This window comes from Macaca thibetana, chromosome 18 (assembly GCF_024542745.1).
Source record: "Macaca thibetana thibetana isolate TM-01 chromosome 18, ASM2454274v1, whole genome shotgun sequence".
Classification (NCBI taxonomy): Eukaryota; Metazoa; Chordata; class Mammalia; order Primates; family Cercopithecidae; genus Macaca; species Macaca thibetana.
In genome coordinates, this window is record NC_065595.1 from 64795647 (window position 1) to 64819986 (window position 24340).

At 37.1% G+C, this 24340-nt stretch overlaps 1 protein-coding gene across 1 annotated transcript in view; it reads right to left on the minus strand.

The window, feature by feature from the left end:
- The window catches only part of EPB41L3 (erythrocyte membrane protein band 4.1 like 3), a 157905-nt gene that overhangs the window by 31546 nt on the left and 102019 nt on the right, over positions 1–24340 (minus strand). The window contains 6 exon segments of the mRNA XM_050767433.1: positions 1795–1947; positions 6963–7050; positions 7406–7624; positions 11489–11564; positions 17026–17068; positions 18318–18422. Coding sequence (XP_050623390.1) covers positions 1795–1947; positions 6963–7050; positions 7406–7624; positions 11489–11564; positions 17026–17068; positions 18318–18422 — 684 coding nt within the window.

The following is a 24340-nucleotide window of genomic DNA, read 5'->3' on the forward strand; positions in this document are numbered from 1 at the left end:
GGCCTTGAATAAAATATATAGTTGACAACTCTGTTCAACTCCTTCTTATGCAAGAATTACTCCCTGAAAATCTGTTCCAAAGGGATTTCAATTGTTTTTCTGAAAATTTTCCCCTTTTCCCTCCTGCCTAATGTCATCTCCACTGGCTTCAATCATGCAAACTGAAAACCTTTGATTATCCTGGACTCTTCCCTCTTTTAATTCCTTCCTCCACCCTGTCTCTAAGATCTGCTGCTTCTGCCTCTCAAACCTCTCTCCTGAATTTGTTCCCTCCAGTCTATTCCCAGAGCCTCTGCCCTAGTTTAGGTCTTATCACATCATATTTCTAAGTAGTTGAATTTCATTAAGAAATCTATCATTCCAAAATATTCACCTAGTTGTGTCACATCCTGATTTAAAACCTCCCATGACTCACTAGTGTCTGCTGATTCATTTCTCCAGCTCTCCCCTCTGGCCTCTTACAATACTACGCTCACCCCATGCCTACAGAATATCATCTCATTTGCATCATGCTGTTCCAATCAAAGTATATGAATCAATTTTTCTGCTAAACAGAAAATTCCTTAATAAGGAACAAGCTCATATTTCTCTTTCTATTTCTAATACCTGACAATAAATAGGTGCTCACTTAACAAATGTTCAATGAAGTCAAATGACTATCTATTGGCTATAAGTTAAACACATAATCTTTAGGAAATATTTTTAAAACACTATAATTTTAAGTATTTACATGAAAAGCTTACAGATTATTTCAGTCATCATAGATGGGTATGACGTTATACTCATATTAAACATCATTACATGCTTTATATTTCAATTTTTTGTTGTTTTTGAGACAGGGTCTTCGCTCAGTCACCCAGGCTGGGGTACAGTGGTACAATCATGCTCACTGCAGTCTTCAACCCTTGGGCCCAGGTGATTCTCCCACCCTTGGTCTCCCAAAGGGCTGGGATTACAGGCATGAGCCACCATGCCCAGCCGATATTCTAATTTTAAAAATTGCATTTTCCATCAAGAAACTCCAGTGGAGAAATAGATTTTGAAGATAAGAGGTAACTCTATATTATATCAGAAAACATTCAGAGATATAAGTATGCTAGAATCTTTGAGCTTTGACTGCCTCAATTATACTAACCACACCAATTAGAAATTCAAGGTATTTATTAACTCTTAAGTAAATAAGAGTAGATATGTGTTACTATTATGTACAAACCACTAAGCAAAATATAAACACAAGTTGATCATGGAGGCTGTTGTGCAAGGAGTAAGGACTAGTTAACACTTTTGATTCTCTCATTAGCTTCTCTGACTTATAAAAAAAAGCATATATTGAGCTATAGAACATTGACATAATTCGCACTCACTGTCCTTTGTTCTAATATTCCCTGTACCTTGAAGTACATGACCTCTAAGCTTTTCACTTTAAAGTACAACCCGATTTGTAGGACAAGTAGAAAGAGCATGAAGAAATAACAACAGGATATGGAGGAAGAGATTTATCCATTACTGTTTGAAATATACACAAAATTATTCATGAAACTGGATTTTATATTAAAATACGTTTTTAAAAACCCTTCAATTAATGTATGCAGTAGGAAATATTGGAACAATATAAAAAAGAAGAGAATATTTTCTTTATTACTGTTTATTGGGCAAATCTACAATAAATTTTCTCAGGCACTTAGATGTAATTCACTGTGTCCCAAAATGCTCAGAACTCATAAGCAGATAATTTAAATGTTTGCTTGCTATCAGGGATTTTCCTAACGCACATGCAAATGTGGGTATACTTACCTCTCCTGGCCGGATCTTAATGTAAAAGTTGTTCCGTTTGTATGAAATCTTTAGAACCTTGGGCCAGGCAAATCTGTTTATTCGCAGCCGGTCGCGATATATCAACAGACCACTTGCACAAACTCCTAACATAATTTCTACCCCTTCTGAGTCCTGGAAAAAACAGCAAGAAACAACAGATCAGTATCTAACTTATTTCCATTTTCTGCTGGGTATAATATTTAAGCATCCACAACAGAAATATAAATGGCTGGTTTACATATGCAAAATGATGCAGCCATTTTTAAAACATTACTATTAAACACTAGCCTTTTGGTGAAGATGTTCATCACTATGGAGAGGTTTGTTAGAGTAAAATCTGCTCTCCCAGGTGTCTCAGACTTATAAAGTAAATACTGCACACCAAGAGGGCCCAGCCCATGAAGGTATGTTAATAACAGTCGTAATAGTAGCCATAGTTCTCACTTGTCAATTGCCAGGCACTGCTCTGCTTTACATATATTCCTTTAATCTTCACTGTGATTGAAATGGTTGCTATTATTATTCCCATTTTACAGAAGAGAAAATAGGTACAGAGTCCCAGTTGAACACAGCCTGGTTCCAGAGGCGGCATCCTTAACCAACAAATATGCCAACAAGATGGACCCTGACTTTTCCTATGAGGGTTTTGGTTGCTGTTCCTTTAAAAAGAGCCCAAATATTTTTTATATACCATTATTGTCAGAGTAAAATTTAAATATGAAATAGGTTTTTTTTAAAGTATGAATGAATAAAAAAATATAAGAATGTATTTTCCCAGGCAACCACCATTCCCTCCACACAAACACACTGCCCAGTGGTAATCACACTTAGCAATATGGCTCACATATATAAATAATAAATATTTTTAAAATATGTGTATAGTTTTTTTAAGAAACAAATGTGAGATCATACTAGAACTGCAACTTCCTTTTGCTACTTGCACATTTCATGTTCAGGTAATTTCCTAGGGATGTGTGATGTCCAGCAGTCATTAGAGATGTTGTGTCAAGCTTAGGAGATATACCACATACAGTCTTTCCCAATGTTGTATTCCATTTAAGTCAGGGTAAAATGAACATCTGTGGTGGCCATGAATGAAGGAAAAAGATAGGATGCAGGCAGGATTATATGTGAGGTCAGAGTCCATCCCTGGTCCCACTGATTGTTGGAATCAGGGGACAGAAAGGGTCATGAGCTGACCACCCATCGGAAGCGATGCCCAGATCTGCTGTCAATGCAAGGCAGAAGATGGAAATGTCCAGAATCAGAAATACATATACTGGTCCATCTCTGGGAAATGTAAGTTTGCCAACAAAGCATAATTGGTTTAAAATGAAATATTTTACTTTGGAAACGTAACATTCCATGACATACTGAATTACTCTGCAGGAGTGGAAATATTTGATGGCAGGATATTACAATATAATAAAATTTGAGGAGAACTCAAAGACCGGAAACTGCCCACCATTTATCTAGGACTTTAATTTGAAAGAGTGATTTAAAGAGCTATAACCTGATGCTGACACGCAGCTGGTATTACTGATCCTTTAGAACCAGTCAATCTGTCTGCACCACCACTCAGAGGTGACCACCTTACTCCATTGGCAGAGTGCAGGAATGAGGAAGGACTGCCAGAATCACTTCTCTTTGACTCACTTTCTTTTTGGTAACTATAGAACAGGACTTTAGAAAGTGTACCTTCAACCTACCAAGGGAAAGGACATTTGAAACCTTTTCCATTATTAGGTAACAATAAAACTTTTAATAAAAACCTTAATCACCTGTTACTTCTTTGAATTTTAAGAAAACAGTAGCTCCCTTCTTGAGGAAGATGAAGAAGGCTCTGATGCCTCCTCTTCCTGTCTCCTCCAAAAAACACCTCTCTGTGTCCCAAAATCAATCTGTTATCTCTAGTACACCCTTAGCAAATGGCACTGAAATAAACTATCACTTGTCTTCCTTATCCTGGAGACAAAAGCTGGTTGAGAGCAGGAGCTCTGTTTATCTTTGTAATCTCACGGCCAGCGCACTGCCTACCTTGCATGCACGAAGCCATTACATGTTTGTTGAAAGAAAAGTGAATGAAAAATGAAAATGACAGAAATGAGTGCAATTTTTAATTGGATGCAAGTCTTGATTTCATTAATTGCATGGCAAGAAAAATGATACTTTTCATCTCAAATTTTCTGCCACAGGCCACAGTACTGAGGTTAGTTTGAGAAATCTTTTTTTTTTTTTTTTTTTTTGAGAGGGTCTACCTCTGTTGCCCAGGATGGAGCGCAGTGGTGCCATCTTGGCTTACTGCACCCTCCACCTCTAGGGGCTCAAGCAATTCTCGTCCCTCAGCCTCCTGAGTAGCTGGAACCACAGGCAGCTGCCACCGCACTCGACTCATTTTTCTGTTTTTGTAGAGATGGGGTTGTGCTACATTTATTCAATCGGGTCTCGAACTCCTCACCTCAAGCAATCCGCCCGTCTCAGAGTGCTAGGATTACAGGTGTGAGCTACCTTGCTGGGCCTGAGAAATCTTTGGTTTTAAAAGTCATGACAACAGTATTTGTTGAGGACATGTGCATTTCACTATCAATGAATACATGTGCATTCCCTTTAGCAAGGAGCACTGGGGTGGACCTGAATAGTCTCAGTCATCATGAAAATAAAGGGGCATACGATTTCTTTAATTCGACATCAGTGTTCAAACTTTGCCATCCTTCAGCATCTACTGCTCTGCGGGATATCCTATATGGACTTATATCTACATTTCAGAATCTTACATAAAATAAATGACTCTGACAAAGCCCATCAAGATGCACATTAAATGACAAACAACCAGAGTCAGATGTACAAAGAAAAAACAAAACATTTAGAATAGGTTTTTCCAAAACATAGGACCTTTGTGTAATATGCGTGTTTATTCTTCATACAGGATTCCAGCTCAGAAGTTTTAAATGGATTGTAACGCTCAGGGTCTTTCATACCATCAACAGAAGCAAGGCATCTCGCTCATAACCGGAAATTAGCTCCAATTTGTTTCAGTAAATTTCCTTCTTCAAATGATGGAGTGTGGTGGCATGGGAAAACTGAATCTATAACTGAATTATCTGTTATACTTAATATTCAGAAAAATTTCTGTAACGCTACATTTGTACTTCCTTAATTTTCTTTTTAACTGGCATAATTTCAAATCACATTATTAAATGAAAAAGGCAGCCATCTATTTTAATTCTGTAGCGATAGCAATGTTAAGTGATTTTATATTTACTGATAGAAACACTGATACATCCTGAGGTGTACTTCCTGAAATGTACACCCTAATCTTTTATTTATTTATTTATTTCCGGGCAGTAAGAGAATCAAAGTGTGTGATGTAACTCAAAAATAGCTTCAGATTCACTCAAATTCTCAGGCTCCCTTCATTTCCTTCTTGTTTCCTTATCTTTTAGCCTCTTCGGGGGAAACACTAAGAGAAATTTAAAAATCTTAATGTCTGCTCTTATTTTCATTTTGAAATTCTCACTCTACCTTGTACCTAATATACAATAGAAACATCTTTGTTATCTGAGTGCAAAATAAGTGAAAAAGTGTAATAATGAACTGGCAAGTAAACAGAGCTACACCTGCTGTCGTAATTATACGCAAATGTCAAAGAGCTTGGCATTCAACGTAACAGCACATCCCTGGTGTGAGCCTCCGCCAAGTCACAGAGATTTTGCTAGCGCTCAGGCCTCGGAGAGCTCATCCTACGTGACGTGCAGAGTGATCCACAGCAAAACCAATCAAACCTGCAGAGATTCCAGGGCCCCCATTCTCCTCCCAAAATCCCTGGGGATTAGTCTGCTCTCCAAACGCTAACCAAAGCGCAGCCCAACTTCCAGTATCGACAGAACCTACAAACCACAGAGCTCCCTGCAATGGGTCCGCAGGGTTGCTGAGGCGTTTGCTTGAACAGAGCCAGCTGAAATTCTCTTCATTTCCAGGCCCCAAACCCGACTGTGTAAGACACTTGTTGGCCTGGAAACCTGTAACTGCACGTTCTGTGTGAGTCTCAGACCATGAAATTAATGACTAACCCTGTCCATCAAAGTCAAACACACATCCCTAAACAGGAACAATGTCATCCTGTTGGACCCAATCAGAAGAAACAACCTCTGACCTTTAACATTGACCTTTTAACCCTGCTAATGCCTCTGAATCCAAACCTAGGATCCTAACAAATTTTATATGTTTTGCTAATAAAAGTTTTCATAAAAATTTTCTTGTATTTCCACAGGACTTTTATTCTGGGCTGTTTAAAAAGACTAGTAGTCCTACGTTCATTCTACCACTACTGAAAAGTACAGAGATTCCAGAAAAAGCATGACACGGAGTCAAAGCTGCTTTGTGTATCCTCACAATTGTAAGCCTGCTACAGTCTCAACCCAAATTCTTTCTTCCCAAGACTCTGTTCCCAAGATACACCTTTAACATTTCATCGATCACCAGTCAACGAAGCAAACCTTAGCCTAGGTGAACTTTAAAACAACAATCTTAGTTCAGAGTTCTGATTATTTGTCAGAGTACCTAAACTTTGGAGGTAGACTTCTTAAATTCAGTATGAATTTACTGACTGCCTGGTATGTATCCAGGTAGGGCCACAGACAGTGTCTGGCACTTAACAAGTGTGACGCTTGAGTCTTGGACAATTGGCTAAGTTTGGACAAACAGACAGGAAAGAGGAGGACAGTCCAGAGATGGACATAGTCAGGGAAAGCATAGAAGCAGAGTCTGATGGGAGCAAAGGTCATGTGACAGCACAGAGTGGGAAATAAGACTGTGATGGAGAGGCAGGGTGAACTAAGAGCTTGTTAAGGGTCAAGGTAGGTTTCTAACTGCATCAAAAGGCCATCAGAGGCTTTGCCTATCATGGGCTTTCAGAAGGCCATGCCCAGGAGTAATACAAGTTTGAGACACAAAGAGCTAACCCCTCATTAAATATCAGAAAGGTACATTTGTTGTACCGTGGAGTAAGGCTTAAAAGACAAACAGAGATTTGAATTCTCAAAGGTTTCATTTACATGAACTGAAGTAAAAGTCACCAGTTTACAGTGATAACAACATCGAGTTAAATAACAATATATAGAAAGTTCGGGGTTTAAAAAAATGCATACCTTAGCATGATGTAAATCTACCCCGTACATGGACAATTTTTTGGCATTTTCCAAGAAATGCATCTCTGCTTCTGCCGGCGTCATTCCTCTGATGAGAAGAAAAATACGTTACAATGATGCTTTTCCCTTCCCTGGTAGGCTGCAATACTTCCCCCTTAGCTCCATGCTATCTCATAAGAAGAAGTCCTACGGAGGCACCAGCAGACACATGAGAAAAGAAGAAGAAGAAAAAGGGCTTTGCAAGAAAGCACTACAAATGAACACCTGGATGCTCCGAGTGAGAGCTTACCCATCTCAGAATTTTACCGCGCATGGACCCACACTACGCTCAACTCTCGCCGTTAATGGACGAAATCAGTACTGTGAAGAGGTGGGTTGTATGCGGGACACTCCCCCAACAAGGCACAACTTAAATGAATGCGCTCAGGGCTTCTGCCTCTAACCTGTGGCTCTTGTGCAGCTCGATCACTTTGTCTTCCAGTTCTTTAGTGTGGTTTGGTGCAAAGCGGAACTCACTAATGTAATCGCTCCCACATTCATCCGGGTCATAGTCTCCGAGCTCTGACTGGACAGTGTAGGAGCCCAGCAAGGCCAGAGTAACGAAGGAGCAGGGCAGCCTTCCGGACACGATGTCATCTCGCAACTGCAAGCAGAGGTAGTACCTTCCAGGAACCAAAAGCACAAGACAACGAAGGCCAGCATGAGGATACAGGAAAAGGAGGTCACTTGGTAAAAATTGTGGGTAAATAATTTCTCCCTGTAGAACAACCTCTCTAGGATAAATTTTCTAGCATCTATATATTTTGATATTTCCTTCATACATATTTGTTCTAGATAGAAGGGAAAGATACTTGGTTACAAAAGACAGTATTTAAAGGCATTTAGAAGCAAGTCAATGTTCATAATAGGGTTTTATTAATAAAGCACAGTCTAAAAGAAACTTAAAGACATATTCTTCTAACATCTTTTAAAATAACTTTTAAAGTCAAATGAACAGTCCCCAACACATTTTCTGAAATCCTTGGGTGGGGGAATTATAATGTAAAAATGCTCTTAAATACAGTTATGTGCCACAAAATGATGCTGCAGTCAATGATGGATCACATATATGATGGTGGTCTTATGAGACAAAAATGGAGCTAAAAAATTCCTATTGCTTAGTGATGTCATAGCTATCTTAATGTCATAGCATAACACATTACTCACGCATTTGTGGTGGTGCTGGTGTAAACAAACGTACTCATATAAAAGACTAGCACATACAATCACGTGCAGAACTTAATACTTGATAAGGATAACAAGTGACTATGTTACTAGTTTATGTATTCACTATGCTATACTTTTTATCATTATTTTACAGTGTACTCTTTCTACCTGTAAAAATACAAAGTTAACTGTAAAACAGCCTCTGGCAGGTGCTTCAGGAGGTATCAGAAGAAGGCACTGTTATCCTAGGAGATGACAGCTTCATGTGTGTTATTGTCCCTGAAGACCTTCCAGTGGGACAGGATGTGTAGGTGGAGACACTGATACTGATGATCTTGACCCTGTGTAGGCCTAGGCTAATAATACATGTGTTTATGTCTTAAGTTTTTAACAAAAGAGTTTTAAAAGTAAAAACAAATTATAAATTTTAAAAATAGAAAAAAACTCACAGAATAAGGATATAAAGAAAGAAAATATTTTTGTGTAGCTGTACAATGTGTGTTTGAAGCTAAGTACTACTACAGAAGTCAATTAAAAAGTTTAAAAAGTAAAAAAAATACAGTAAGCTAAGGTTAATTTATTATTGAAGAACGAAATTTTTAAAAATAAATTTAACGTGGCCTAAGTATACAGTGTTTATAAAGCCCACAGTAGTGTACAGTAATGTCCTGGGCCTTCCCATTCACTCATCACTCACTCACTCACTCACTCACTCAGAGCAACTTCCAGTCCTGCACGCTCCATTCATGGTAAGTGGCCTATACAGGTGTACCATTAAAAAAAATCTTTTATATTGTATTTTTCTTGTATGTTTTCCATGTTTAGATATACAAATACTTGCCATTGTGTTATGATTTCCCACAGTATTCAGTACAGACACATGCTGTACAGGTTTCTAGACTAGGAGCAATGGGCTTTATCATAGAGCCCAGATGAATAGTAGGCTCTACCAGTTAGCTTTGTGCAAGTCCACTCTAGGATGCTCACACAACAACAAAATCATCTAAAGATGCCTTTCTCAGTACGTGTCCCCCATTGTTAAGTGATATGATTGTGTGATTATTAGGCCCCAATTAGCCTTATGGAAGTATTTTGATATTAAGGTGACCGGTCTTACTATATGAACAAAACAGATTGCAGGTAACTCAACAGCTATCTCATTATAAACTTCACTCTCAATTTCCTGCATTCTTAATGAGGTAGTCTCTTTATAATAACACAATTTCTCCTGTTTTCAGTTCTCATTTTTAAAATTTAGATAGCTTCTTAAAATCTATCTAAGATATAAAGATTTCCTACCTTAAAATTCGAGAATCTTGTCACCATAAGCAGTTTTAAACTGGAGAAATTAACATTTTCCATATAATTTTGCCATATCATAAAAATATGACCTACATAAAAACATGTTGATTTGTCTTCTCTGTTATTTTGCTTTTAAGACTTACAGATAAATTACTAACTGCCAAAGACCTCAAGGTAAGTGTTAACGTTGATGAGTTTTAATAATATCAAGCACAGCCTCACATATGGACAGAACAAAACACACCTGGTACCTTGTATATAAGAATGAACTGTTCATCTATGGAAGCAGAGGACTATGATAAAGTCTTAAGGTCCCCTCTAAATATGATTTTAGGCTGGTGACATAAATCCATGTAATTATGACAGAAAAAATCCTTAAACATTTAACAGGCTCTACAAGTATTACATGAGTCAACAGAAAGAAACCACGCACTATTTTCTCTCTCTCTTTTTTTTTTTTTTTTGGAGATGGAGTCTCACCCTGTCACCCAGGCTGGAGTGCAGTGGCACAATCTCAGCTGACTGCAAGCTCCGCCTCCCAGGTTCACGCCATTCTCCTGCCTCAGCCTCCCAAGTAGCTGAGAATTCAGGCACCCATCACCACGCCCGGCTAATTTTTGTTGTATTTTTAGTGGAGATGGGGTTTCACCGTCTTAGCCAGGATGGTGCTGGGATTACAGGCGTGAGCCACCACACCCGGCCCACCATGCACTACGTTTTCAAATCCAGGTATATATGGGCTCTATAACCACAAATTAGCCAAAATAAAACAGTTCTTCAACAGCAACTAAAAAGTATCTTTAAGTAAGAAATTATAAATTTTCTCTGATTTATTGCAAATATAAGAAATCCTCTGGAACTAATTTTTACCCTTCTCTTAATAAGTCTGGTGAAATTATTTTTAACTGTAGCAAGTGATTGAAGTTGTTTTGAGTAATTTCCCTTTTCTGTAAAGCCCTCCAAAAAGAATGCAAAGCTTACACAGAAAATTCTGCACACACTGCACAAAATTGCTTTGACTGGTCATAAACTTACTACTGAGCTAAGCAAGACAGTAGGAGTTCTAAGGTGAATGCAGAGAAGCCTAGAAGGTCAGAGCACACGAGGAACAATGAACTGAGTGTCCGTGTGCCCTCCCCTCCAAATCCATACGTTCGAATCCTACCCTCAAGATGATGGGATCATAAGGTGGGGGTCTCTGGGAAGTGATTAGGGTGGAGCCTTCATGAATGGGATTAGTGCTTTTATAAAAAAGACTGGAGAGAGACCCCCCTCACCCTTTCAACACATGAGGACACAGTAAGAAGTCAGCATCCTGCAATCCAGAAGCGGATCCTCACCAGGACCTCACCTGCGGGCACCCTGATCTCAAACCTCCAGTCTCCAGAATGGTGAGAAATAAGTTTCTATTGTTTATCAACCACCCACTTTATAGTATTTTGTTATAGCAGCCCAGATTAAGACATCCAGTACAGCTTTATAATGAGATCCCCTTTCACACTCAAAGCTGTTACTGAAATATTTTTGTTTTGATTTCTTTCTTAATATCTTCTTTCTAGAAAACAAATTAATCATTTTCCTTGTATACGCAGGACATAGAAAGTAAACACTTAAATTTATGTGTGTGTGTATGTGTTGGTTATATAAAAAGCACAAGCATCCAAGGACATTTTTACTCTACGTATTAAAGCAGAAAAACTAAGAGCTGCTATATCATATAAGGCTGAATCCCATCCAATTTGACTATGGTGGGTGGATGACAGTATCTCAATTCTGCATGTTTTCCCACCAGGGTCAAGCAGAGGGAATATCATCCTGGCACCAAAGATTCAACTGTGAAAAGATAGGATTTGGCAAATCTTCTCATCAGATGTTTGCTCTTGTTCATTTGCCTTTTGTTTGCCATTTGAGCGTGGACGATTGTAAGGCTACCAGATGTAAGCACACTCCTTTCCGGAGCATTGAAGAGAAGCACAACTCTCCCAGGACGCTTGTCTTTTGAATAGCCTTTCAAATACCTGGTGATATCTTCAGATAGCTGGGCAGGGTCTGGTGGGTAAAATTTCACATTAAATGAAAAGTGCCAAGCACCACCTGCAACGATGGAAAAAAATTAGAGTAAAACCTCGAGAAAAACCTTATGACTCTAATTGATGGCCAGAACAGTCTTAACTCCAAGCATTAACACCCAGGCAACTTTTGATCATTAATGGAAAACTGGGAAACCTCGGTGATATGAAATCTACAGATAAGTCTGAAACCTCGTCTAATTTCTAAACTTCTCCCCAATCAAATCCTTTATTGGTACTTTTAACTAGTAAGGAAACTGATCAAACTTCCTACCTTTTTCAGAATCAAAGGTAAGCACTTGGAAGAAGGAAAAAACATGAATGATATGAATAATCTTCAATCAGGTAAGTCTGGGAGTGGCTGGATTTATTGCTGCGAATGTCTGGATAGCTCACAGACCAACATTACAAACATAATTCCCATTTTCTTTGTCCTTTCTGCTTTGTTATTACAGGTCAAATCCAATTATAATAAACGTCAAGGGACTATTCAACATACGTTTGTTTTATGGGAAAGGTTTGTTGCAGTGAACAGTGTTCTAGTAAGTGGGCTGCTCTGTGGGCTGTTGAAAATTATTTTCTTGCTCAGGGAAATTTTTGATGCAATAGGTACTTGAATGTATTTTCTGCACATTGCCAAATTTTGCACCTGCACCTCCATAGCCTGACACTTAGCCAGATCCTTTTTATGTTTTGTGATCTTTATCCTGTGGCCTCTACTCAAGGCCTCTCCAGCACTGAAAAGGGTCAACCAGGAGTCAGCTCACAAGCGTCTACTCTCTGTATTGTCAACACATATCCTTAAAACATTACGAAGCCTTAACGAAGCTCCACATCTCATTAATACTATCTCTAATTGTATATGGTTTATCAATATAAACATGGAAAATACCCTTTTCTTTTTTTCTACATTTACTATGTGATCATTACTTTAACTTGTAGTCACTCTGTTCTTCTGGCCTGTAAATGCAGTAACTTACCAAAGTCTGGGTATCCCTTCTCTGTGGTGCTGTTTATATTTGTTCCCTCTACCCAAGAAGTACACTAAAAGTGTCATAGCCTAGGTCTTGCTTGTATTTTGAATGGTTTACTGAAAAACTCCTCCCAATCCCCCAGGCTTCCACCCTGGAGGCCTTTCATCCATGCTTCACCCAGTGGCCACTGACCTGCCCTTACTCTAGGATTCTACGACTTCACATTCCACCCCTTATGCTTCCAGTACTCTCCTAAGACTTCCGAATCTCCCTGTCTCTCCATTAAATGACTTCTGGAAACTTCATTGCTCCATGAGCCCTTCCCAAACATTCGAAAGAAGGTACAGTACTGTATTTCCTAGATCCTTTCTCTGCATTGTTCTCTTGCATCTGAGGCAATATTTAGCTTCATCAGTTTCTTACATTCTGTCATAAATGGCATAGATCCATGTATTACTTATAGTTAATTCTTAACACTACCATTGACATCACATTTAGGATTCTACATGGAAGGAACTCTACCGGATGCCCTATAGAGGTGCCCTATAAAGGATTTAGCATAGGACCAAGCATTATTGGGAACTTAATATCATTTTTAAACCATTCAAATACATCTGTCAGTCGAAAACATTTTAGTGATTGTTTTTCCCACTGTTCTCAAAAAAGTCCTTTTGTTTTTCCAAAAATAGTCTGATTTGGTTGTATTTTCTTATTGATTCCTACTCACTTCCTATTAAAATAGATCCCTTCAATACTTGCCAGTGGTAAAGTTCATCATGAGAGCTGGCTTTCCCCCAAGCAAGTAGAATTAAAACTAATAGATTAGTTATGGGAAATGCATTTATTGCTCTTTTATAATTTTTATTCACTTCAACGCAGGCCCTGAATCCAATGATTAGTTTAGCAATGTAATTACACAATCTTAGAATAAATATCCAAGTTAGGCACTAATAAGTAACAAAATATACAGAAAAGACATTGAGTGCCAAAATCCTCATTCTAGGAAAGCAAGTTTCAACCTACAGTGAGCCAAAGAAATACCTGAGGTACCCATTAAAAATGCTAATTCCCCGGCTTCCTCCCAGGAATTTTTATTTCAGAGATTTGGAATATGGCCTAGGAATTTATGGCTTCAGTAAGCTCCCTTATGGTTCTAATAATAAAAATGGTCTTTGGAAACACATTTTGAAAATCACTGCTACTACTAAGGAATCCACTTCCCTAAGGTTATAACACACAAAAAATACACCTTTCAGGACAGTATTTTGAAACAATGGGAAAGTGTACAGAAACTATAATACAATCTACACCTCAATCAAGAAAAAAAAAAAAGTCCAGTTAAATGGGGCATAAAACTGGAAATTAATGAGAGAGGCAGATTAAAGCTCAAATACATATCCCCATAAAGAATGTGACAGAAACAAATCCACTGAGAAGGAAGTGCTTATGCAATAAATAAGTTTGCAGCTCTATATCTGCTCAAATGAGGGCCCTAGTTAGAAAGAGGAAATGAAACAGCTTGAACACATTAAAATGAATATTTCTATAATGCTGATGTGGAATTTTAAGTTACAAATGTATGATAAATAGAAAATTGTAACACTGATGATAGTTCATTCTTAAGAAAAATTTCTAATGTTAGTCTTTTATGTCAGACAAATCTTAAAATTTCTAACATACTGTATTTTTGTCATAAAAGTATGATATATGCTCTATGTTATAAAATTACTGTATCATAAAACATACTTAAAGATCACAAAATATAGTCTATTTAGACATTTTAAGATCCATCATGCATAAAAGATGACTGGAATAAGAATTTTTTTTCATAAGAACTCTTCAGTTTCAAAATTTTCTGTTTCTTAGAAGCAGGGTCTCACTCTGACACCCAGAATGGAGTGCAGGGGCACAATCACAGCTCACTGCAGCCTTGAACTCCTGGGCTCAAGTAATCCAACCCCCTCAACCTCCCCAGTAGCCAGGACTAACTAATTACAGGCATGTGTCTCTGCACTCAGCTAATTAAAACAATTTTTTAAAAAACATAGAGACAGGGTCTCACTATGTTGCCCAGGCTTGTCTTGAACTTCTGGCCTCAAGTGATCCTCCCGTCTTGGCCTCCCAAAGAACTGGGATTATAGGCATGAAGTTTTAGAATTTTCTATTTATCATAAATTTGGACTTAAGATATTTGTTAGCTTTGTTTCCATTTTCTTAGAGATCTCATTCTAAAGGAATACTGTAAGCCCACAGCATAAAAAGCATGGGAACATCCTTTTATCATTTATATTTTAGAAGTAGAGATGATGGTACAATAATAACATTAGATAAGGTAATACTTCTCTGCTTTCGTTGAATGTAAAATTTTGTGGCAAGAGGGCATTTTAGTGGATGGGAAACAACAAAGAATACAGGTAAAAATACAGAATTCTATTTTTAAAGAAATTCCAATTTTCCTTGTCTCTTTTATCTGCAAGACTGTCAGTTTTCTTTATGGCAAAGTCATATACACTGCCTAATCTGCATGGTAAAAAAAAATCCGTTAAAACTCTTATTTTGATTATCTTGTCCCTTTAGCTTTCTTCTCTTTGAAAGGATGGTAGAAGACAGTATAAATGGGAAGTTAAAGAAAAAATGAATCCTATTAATAATAAAAAAGAAAATTAGTTTATACAGCCTTTCTCCTGTCATGATATTATGACTTATCCTTGAACATTTTATATATTGTCAAAGTGCTTTGCAATTATTAATCAGCTTAGTCCATTAATTAGATGAATAAGAGAACTTCATGCACACAAAATGTTATGATATATATTCAGCATGTCTACTTGAATAACTCTTTAATACTCCTTAGAAAAATATTTACCTTAATTTTTTTCTTAGGATTCCTCAGAACAAAAAATAAGTAGTGTTTTCATTTATTTATCACAACTACAGCTATCTCTGGTTTCCATCTCAATTAACTGTTTCTATTAACCTAATTTGTTATCAAGTTTCTGGTTAGTGGATACATCAAATTTCCCTCAAACATACGGAAAAGAGGTCTTAATTGTATAAATAATCAGTGGACTTTCTTATATCTGGAAGTATGGTTATACTTTTGTCTTTCTCGGATATTATCTAGTATTGAACCATTTCCAAACTGTTCACTACTAATTATGTTTTATTAGTAGTTGGGGTATTATTTCGATAGCTCAGGACTTTCAAAGGCACTAAGAAGTATTTGCTTGCTCTTTTAATAGTAAACTGTTGAAAACTTTTACTTATTGGAATGGGAATGATGCTCTCATTAATAAACTGCTCTTAAATGTATTCTTTAACTAGAATTAGTTGTTTGGAAGAATTTAGACTTTACTGACAAAAATATGAATAAAAATATAGTTATTTTAAGTTAGTATCCATGTTTGCGGCAAAAGTAAGAGCTATAGCAAAGGGTAAAAAATTTTAAAAACTCCTCCTCCTCAACCCCTACATTGGATGATATACTTCTGGAGTAATTACCAATAAAATCTTCCTGCCTTCCAAAAGTTTTCCATGCATCTATACAGACATAATTTTTTAAAAACAAATGTGATTGTGCGATAGAAAATATTCTGCAAACTGATTTTCACTAAGGAGAGCTAATATGTATTTATATGGCTATTCCATGATTGACTTAATAATTTCTTTATACATGGATAATTAAGGTGCTTTTAGTTTTCTCCTACCGTAAATAGTAAGATAGTGAACCTTCATTTGCTATACAAATGCACATTTTCCTCATTAATACATACGCTGAATAAATTTCCACAAGTGAAATTAAGGGTCAAAGAGTAAGTACAGCTTAAATTTTAATAAATATTGACAAACTGCCCTCTGAAATGATTGAACCAACTTATTCTACCAATTGAGTAAATAAGTGCTATAGTTTATTATTAAACCCTAATTCTTTGGTCATCTGAATAGGTGAAAAATGATGTGTCATTTTAATTTGCATTTAATTATTAGTAAAATTTAGCAACTTGTTTAATACTTATTAGCTACTTGTATTTTGAATTTGTCACTTGCTCATGCAATTGTTTGGTCCATTAAAATATGTATTTTTCAAATTGCCTTCAGGGGACTAGGAAAAGAGGCTGTTACCAGACAGTAACCTTCAGTTTGACTTGTTATTCCTTTTCAAAGCTATGAAATGATTATGACTTTTATCTGGCCTTTCATACTTCTGTGACTGTTGGAACATTAATAATGCAGTTTGGAACTTTTAAATGGTTAATTGCCAATTCTAACATCAGTTGATTAAATCATATACTTGACATCTATTCACAGGCAGAGAAACAGGCCAAGCATCGCAGTCCCTTTGACTCCCAAGTTGTGACAACTACAAAATGAATACTATCGGAATTGCCAGATCAAATTTGACACAAGAAAAGTTGGTATTCACACTAGCCACTTAGGTATGGGCTACAAATTCCGACAACTTGCTCTCTGAAAACCTTCACATTTCCAAAAAAATAATCCAAAGGAACTTACTTCGAACCTGTTTTTTTATTTCCTTAGCAGGGTCCAACCAATTCTGAAAAGGAAATGACATTTTGAATTTGAATCAGAGGAGAATAAAAATGACTTAATGTTGATTAGGTACAGACTCTCCCTAAACGCAATGAGAAGTCAGTGGTTGTTGGAAGGCTTCCCTCACTGTGGTCCTTGCCCCACATCTGGTGCCCCTCTGCCAAGCCCTCCAAAGGCCCAGGCACTAGTCTAATGAGAAAATGCACATGTATGAAGTTTGGGCCCGACAAAAGTCTTTTTCTTTTATAACCATTGCCTTCAGGGATTCAAGCTAGCACAGAAACGGAGGGGAAAAGGCAGAAGATTCTATGTTCAAACAAGTTACTAGGATAAATTTAAAAATATACTGGATATACTGACGTCCTAGCTATTCAGTTCCACATCAGAGACTTCTGTAATAAAAGATCCTCAGGCATCCACCTAGGAAGCTTCCCTAACAAATCAACAGTTGCTTGTGATTTCTGATTTTCCTCATTGGTAAAATCAGATGTTTAATAATGAAGTTAGGCATTGTCTGGAGAATTCGGGAGGTATTAAGGATGATTTATGGCACAACACCAAAACTAGTAACAACTATGAGCAAAATTTCTGACTCAGCTTCCAGTGTGAATGCAATGGAAATGATTTACTTTTCTGTATTTCTCAGGTAGTTAAGTGGATTAAGGAGATACAGCCCTGAACAAAGTCTACAGAGATACTGCATTAAACATAAAACATGTACTAAACACATTAGATAAGTGTCAGGTAAGCACACAATCCCCCTCATATTCTGATTTAAGAAACAATATGAAAGCATAAAAAGATGAATGAAAAATAGGGCAGCAGCAATAGTGGACTGCCCTGACAATTTATGGGTTACAACCATAATATCTTCATAGAATTTTGGGGTATGAGCATGATTTTTACATAAATATCAATTTATTTGCATTAGTTCAAATAATCTACTGAAATATATTACCCGCCACCCGCCGCAAAACGTACCACATAAAATGCCTTCCAGGAACCACAAATAACTCAAGCATGAAAAACAAGGGTTCATTTACTGTTACCAGAATATTCCAGATTAAAGGAAGCTGTCAGTGATTTCCTTCATCAAGGAATAGATGATTAACAACATTTACAGACTCAAAGTAGAAAGTGTGGGAGTATGAAGGGAGGCGGAGAAAGTGATCCACCCATTCAGTCTCAGTTCACTTTCTGGCAGTAATGAGCAGTTCAAGCCATCTTATTTTGCATTGCTTTTGATCACTCACCTTCTGGTTTTCAGCATCTCGATACGTAAGCCCAAAGTAGTCTTTCTCTAGCAAGTTCAAGTGTTCACACACTTTATCAAACAGCACTTGTCCTCTGGAGCGTTTCTACAGGAAACAGAAAAGCAAAGCAAGTCAATAGAACACAAAGAAAGTTCTCCCAAACGTCAGAGATAAAACCAGGTAATATTTAAAACATTGCTTGGTGTAACTTTAGGGAGTGACCAACAAGTGTGGTCACTTCGCCATTTCCTGTTAAGTGCAAAAAAGGCTAAAAAATGGGGGTTGGGGGTAGGGGGGAGGCTTCAATCTACAAAAGTCCACCCCTACTAATAAACAAACAAAAGCAAAGCATCAACAGTGCTACTTAGTACGTACAGGTGACCAGTGGCTGATTTCTAAATAGAAGCAACTGGGGAAAATAATGTGATGCTTGGAAGCCTAAATATGTGAAATATAAAAATCCTGATAGTGAAAGAGTATCTAACAAACCAACAAAAGCCATATTGCAGAGTGCCCTAACTCAATTATCTAGATCAGGAGTCCTCAACCCCTGGGCCGTGGATGGGTACTGGTCCACGCTCTGTTAGGAACAGGGCTGCACAGCAAGAGGTGGGTGGTGGGCGAGCAAGCATTACCACCTGAGCCCTGCCTCCTGTCAGATCAGTGGCAGAATTTGATTCTCATAGGAGTGCGAACCCTATTGTGAACTGTGCGTGCAAGGGATCTAGGTTGCGTGCTCCTTACGAGAATCTAATGCCTGATGATCTGAGGTGGATCAGTTTCATCCCAAAATCATCCTCCACCCCAGTCCATGGAAAAAAATGGTCTTCCATGAAACTGGTCCCTGGTGCCAAAAAGGTGGGGGACCGCAACTCTACGAGATAAACTTCTGAGCCTGAGAAGAATTAACCCTGCTCCTTGTCTTAGGCAGACTCTCACTTAAAACTTTCTATCCCAAATCCTTACTTAGAAATTCTAAGGACCACTTTCTAAAATCCATTAAACAAATTGCATTATTTTTGTTTTGTTTTTCTTTTGTCACCAATTTCAGTTTGTACAGTTTTTCTCAACGTTTTTAGAGCAAATCCTTATTAAACATAACAAAATATTAAGTTTAAAGAATACTTGAGTTATCATATATAAATACAAAATAGAGATATATGAGTTATATTTCTGACCATCAAGCAGGCATCTGGAGAAAAAGGTAGTCATTTGGAAAAAAAATTCATCGGCTTAATTTATTGTGACATATCATTTTTTCATCTAATCATTCAAAGGCCTTTAAACATAGTCATGAAGTCTGTGATGAATTAACTGGCAACAAATAAACTAAACCAGTTTTTTATTAGTGCACTACTAACATTTTACATCTAATACATTAAGGATATTTGTGTTTAAGATTTAATGTAATACCAATGAGAAATATGAAAATTGATCAACTATGTCTATGCCAAAATAATAAGCATTCAAAAGACCTGTGAGTCGTGTGTTGTGTTACTGTGCAGCTGTAATTATGCTGAAAGCAATTACTCAGTCCCCTCAAGCATGACTATTTAGGAGAAAAGGCAAATGTATGATAGAAAAGTAGGCCTAAATCATAGCTAGCTAAATAATCAGTGATGTATTTGGAAAAAACAGTTCCATAAAGTGTTATGAAAATAAATTACTTGTTAGCAAAACTATATAATAACATTGCTCATCAGCTATGAATAAATATTACAACAATGAAGCCCCTGCTTGCTGGTTTAAATCATTTATTTATAAATAAAAGCATATTATTTCTGAATAATCCTTCACAAATTATGAAGTTTTCACAAAAATTGGTTCTTCTGATGCTTCTATTGGTATGATCTGCTGTTCACAGATAAGCACAGAGGTTCAAAGCTGTTGGATGAGACAGACAGTCTTATGTGATGACCTGGGAAGTGATTTTAGAATCAGGTAAACCCGGGCTTGAATCTTCAGGATGTCCCTTGCAGCTATGTAAAATGGGTATGACACTACTTGCTTCTTTGGGATGGATGACATTAAAATCAACTAATGTATTCAAACGTGGTCTAGTGGTGGCATATTTATTAAGCATTCCATAGATGTCAGCCATTATTATAGCCTGGTGGCTGACAGTAGAATAACTAAAGTAGAGCAGATTATTATGTATGCACGTTTTCTATAGGAGCACATATCCAACTCCTGGTGGCGCCAATAAGCAGCTTTATAATTAACATGTCCCACTCTTTAGATATCAAATGCCTACTTACTACCTAATCGCTTTAGCTTGACCTTTTTTTTTTTAACCTACATACACACAACACAGAAAAATATATATCAGTGTCTGGCCAAATACTTTCTCAATGAGTAAACAAAACCCAAAACAAATGCAAACACAAAAACTTTTCTCTACAAGGCTTCACAGGACCCTATGTCTCCTATATTCTCTGACTCAAGAGACTGCAGCCAGTTCTCAACAGAGGAATCATTTCTGAATATGCTGCAGGCTGCCCTGGTCATAGTTACAATTCGCCACTTTCTGGCTGCTGTGTTCTTTCCTTTGCCTAACAAGAGACATGGGTTAGCTCAAGCACAGACTGTTAATGCTACCTGGCTCTCACTTGTCTAGTTCCTTGTAATTTGATTTCTATTAATGAGTCCCACCTTTCTCCTAAATAGACCAGACCTTTTCTTACTGAATATTTTGAACACATTTTAAACACTAGTTTTAAAGACAATGACATACTAGTCCACACTGGAGATTTTTTTTTTCCTAGCCCTTAGAGCTGAGACCAGTTGTCTGATATCAACTGTAGATGGTTATATCATGGGATGGAAGCAATGAAATTCTGACCTGCTAAACATAAGCATGGCCACCAGCCAGCTGGGTGACTCTGGAAAAGGCTTTTAAGTTATTTGTGTCTCCATTTTCTCATCCTTGAGTGGGGATGTAAGATTCTACTGGGCAAGACGTTTATGGGCTTGAGGCTCTTACTGGGCTTCCTTTTGCAAACCACTAATGGATTGAGGCACTCTCTTCCATAGCACCCAGATCGGGCATCAGCATCCTTCTACACATCATGATGAGAAAGATGCTGCCCATGGATGGAGGTGGGACATGACATGAAACTTATTTTCCAGCCCTGGACTGGATCCCTTCTCTCCCAACTCTAAAAGTTTCTTGATTCTTCTAACCAGATGATTTTTTTTTCTAGCATATTATTCAACTTTCCAAGTCAACTAATTCTACTTGTTGATATCTGCATGTACCTGCAGGTAATAATGTTTATCACATGACTAAATCTCAACCATCAATCAGACTGGAAATTTTGGAGAAATTATGTTTGTTATGGTTCCAAAGACATGTTGTTCATTAAGTAATCAAATCTAGGTATCTTACTATCATTGGGTGTGGTTACATGCTACCCTATGAGTCAAGAACGGAGTAATTTTTTTTTTTTAAAAAGATAGAGGTATTCTAAACTAATGGATAATTTACCTAATCAGAAAAGACTGAGATTTTAGTCTTACAGTTCTTTGTGAGTGGTTAAATCATCTCTGACTCAAAAGCATTCAGTCTGTGTATAGTATTCAGTATGATATCATCCCCAAAATGTGATTTTACTTTCCTAGAGTAACAAACCAATGGTAGCTTGCCCTCTTCTTAAAATTTCCCCTGACAAACTGCATTTCTGTTTCTGATAAGGTAAACGGACATACTGCAGTCCAACAATCAGGAAAGCTTTAAATGAAATATCCTAAAAATGGCATATGTCCAAATAACAAGTTTCATAACTTTTTATACTTTTTCTTTAATTAAAAAATCTTCCAAATTGATTCTTGCAATTGTTGGGTGTTAGGAGATGTTTGTCAAAAGAGAACTTAAAGAGAATGAAAAGGTAAGCCAGAGACTGGCTGAAAATATTTGCAAAACACATATCTGATAAAGAACTGGTACCCAAGATATACAAAGAACTCTTAAAACACAATACGAAAACAACCCAATTTAAAAATGGGCAAAATATCTGAACTGACACCTTACCAAAAATATACAGAGAGCACATAAGCATATGAAAAGATGTTCCACATCCAATGTCATTAGAGAATTGCAAATTCAGACAGCAGTGAGATAGCTCCACACGTATGTTAGAATGTCTAAAATCCAGAACAATAAAAATACCAAGGGCTGGTGAGGATGTGGAGCCACAGGAACTCTTCCTCATTGCTGACAAGAGTGCGAAACGGTAGAGCTGCTCTGGAAGACAGTTTGGCAGTTTCTTACAAAACTAAACCTATCCTTGCAGTATTCAACAATCATGCTCCTTGGTATCTACCCAAATGAGTTGAAAACTCATGTCCATTCAAAAACTTGCACACGAATGCTTATAACAGCTTTATTCATAATTGCCAAAACTTGGAAGCAACCGAGAAGTCCTTCTTTATGTGAATGAAGACACAAACTGTGGTGCATCCAGATAATGGAATAATGTTCACTGATAAAACAATGAGCTATCAAGATATTAAAGAACCTTAAATGCATACTGCTAGGTGAAAGAAGTTCATCTGAAATGAATGCATACTGTATGATTCCAACTACAGTAGTCTCCAGTTATCTATGGGATTTTATGTTCCAAGGCCCCGAGTGGATGCCTAAAACCGCAGGTAGTAGTGAATGCTACATATTCTGTTTCTTCCTATACATATATACTTTTGATAAAGTTTAATTTATAAAATAGGCACAGTAAAAGATTAATAACTGATAGTAAGATAGAGTAATTACAAAATAAACTGTAATAAAAGTTATGCGAGTGTGGTCTCTATCTCTCCTTCAAAATATCTTATTATACTGAACTCACCTGCTTTCAGACAGTGACTGTGGGTAAGTGAAACTGTGGAAAACGGTATGGGGAAGTGAGATGCAGATAATGGGTGGGGGGGACTATTGTACATATCATCCTGGAAAAGGCAAAACTAAGGGAAAAAGGCAAAACTAAAGGCAAAAAGACCAATGGTTGCCAAGGGTTTGGGGGTAGGGAGGGATGAATAGGTGGCTAACAGGGGATGTGGGGGACAGTGAAATGGTCCATTATCTGTATGATCATGAAATGGTGAAAGCATGACATTGTATATTTGTCAAAAGCCACAGGATGAATAGCACAAAGAATAAATTGTAATGTAAACTATGGACTTCAGTCAACAATAATGTGTCAATATTGGCTTATCAGTTGTTAACAAATGTGCCACACTAATGCAAAATGTTAAAAATAGGGGATCCTTCCTGTAAGAAATAGCAAAAACTAAAAACAGGGAAACTGGGGGGTGAGGGAAAAGTGTGAAGGGGTATATAGGAACTCTGTGCTTTCTGCTCAAGTTTTTCTATAAACCTAAAACTGCTCCAGAAAAATACATCTACTAATTAAAAAGAGAAAGACTGACAAAAAGTACATTCTTAGTTTAAATTGTTAATAAAATAATTACTTAAGAAGCTTAGTTAAAAAAAAAAAAAGGTTAAGCTCCAAATGATGGTACTTTTATCATGAGTAAATACAAACTTAAAATTTTCATTGAATCAACATTTCAGAAAATTTAAAACTTAACCTGATAATTCCCCACTTATCTTGGTTTTCCCCTTGAAATTAACTTGCCTAAGAAACTAGGTCATTTGCTTGTGGAGTTCTTTCAGTGTAGATTCTGCTGTTTGCATCTTTATGGTGTAATTTACCAGCTCTCCCAGTCTCCTGAATGGCCCCTAAACTGGGAGTGACATCTAGAAGCTTCGTCAGGTTCTGGTTTGTTTTTCATAAATGATACTTCATAAGGAGGCATTACATGACTGCTTGATGTTTTTTTACATGTGTGATATTAGCAGTCACTGATGATCATTGTCCTATATCATTCATTCCAGACTGCAAAGTGGTGATATTCTAATCTGAATCATTCCTTCTCTATTTATTAACTGGAGCATGTTTATAAAGAGGTATTTCTTTTAGTCAAAACTATTTGTTTACCCAGTGACACAGTTTAATTATGAAAAT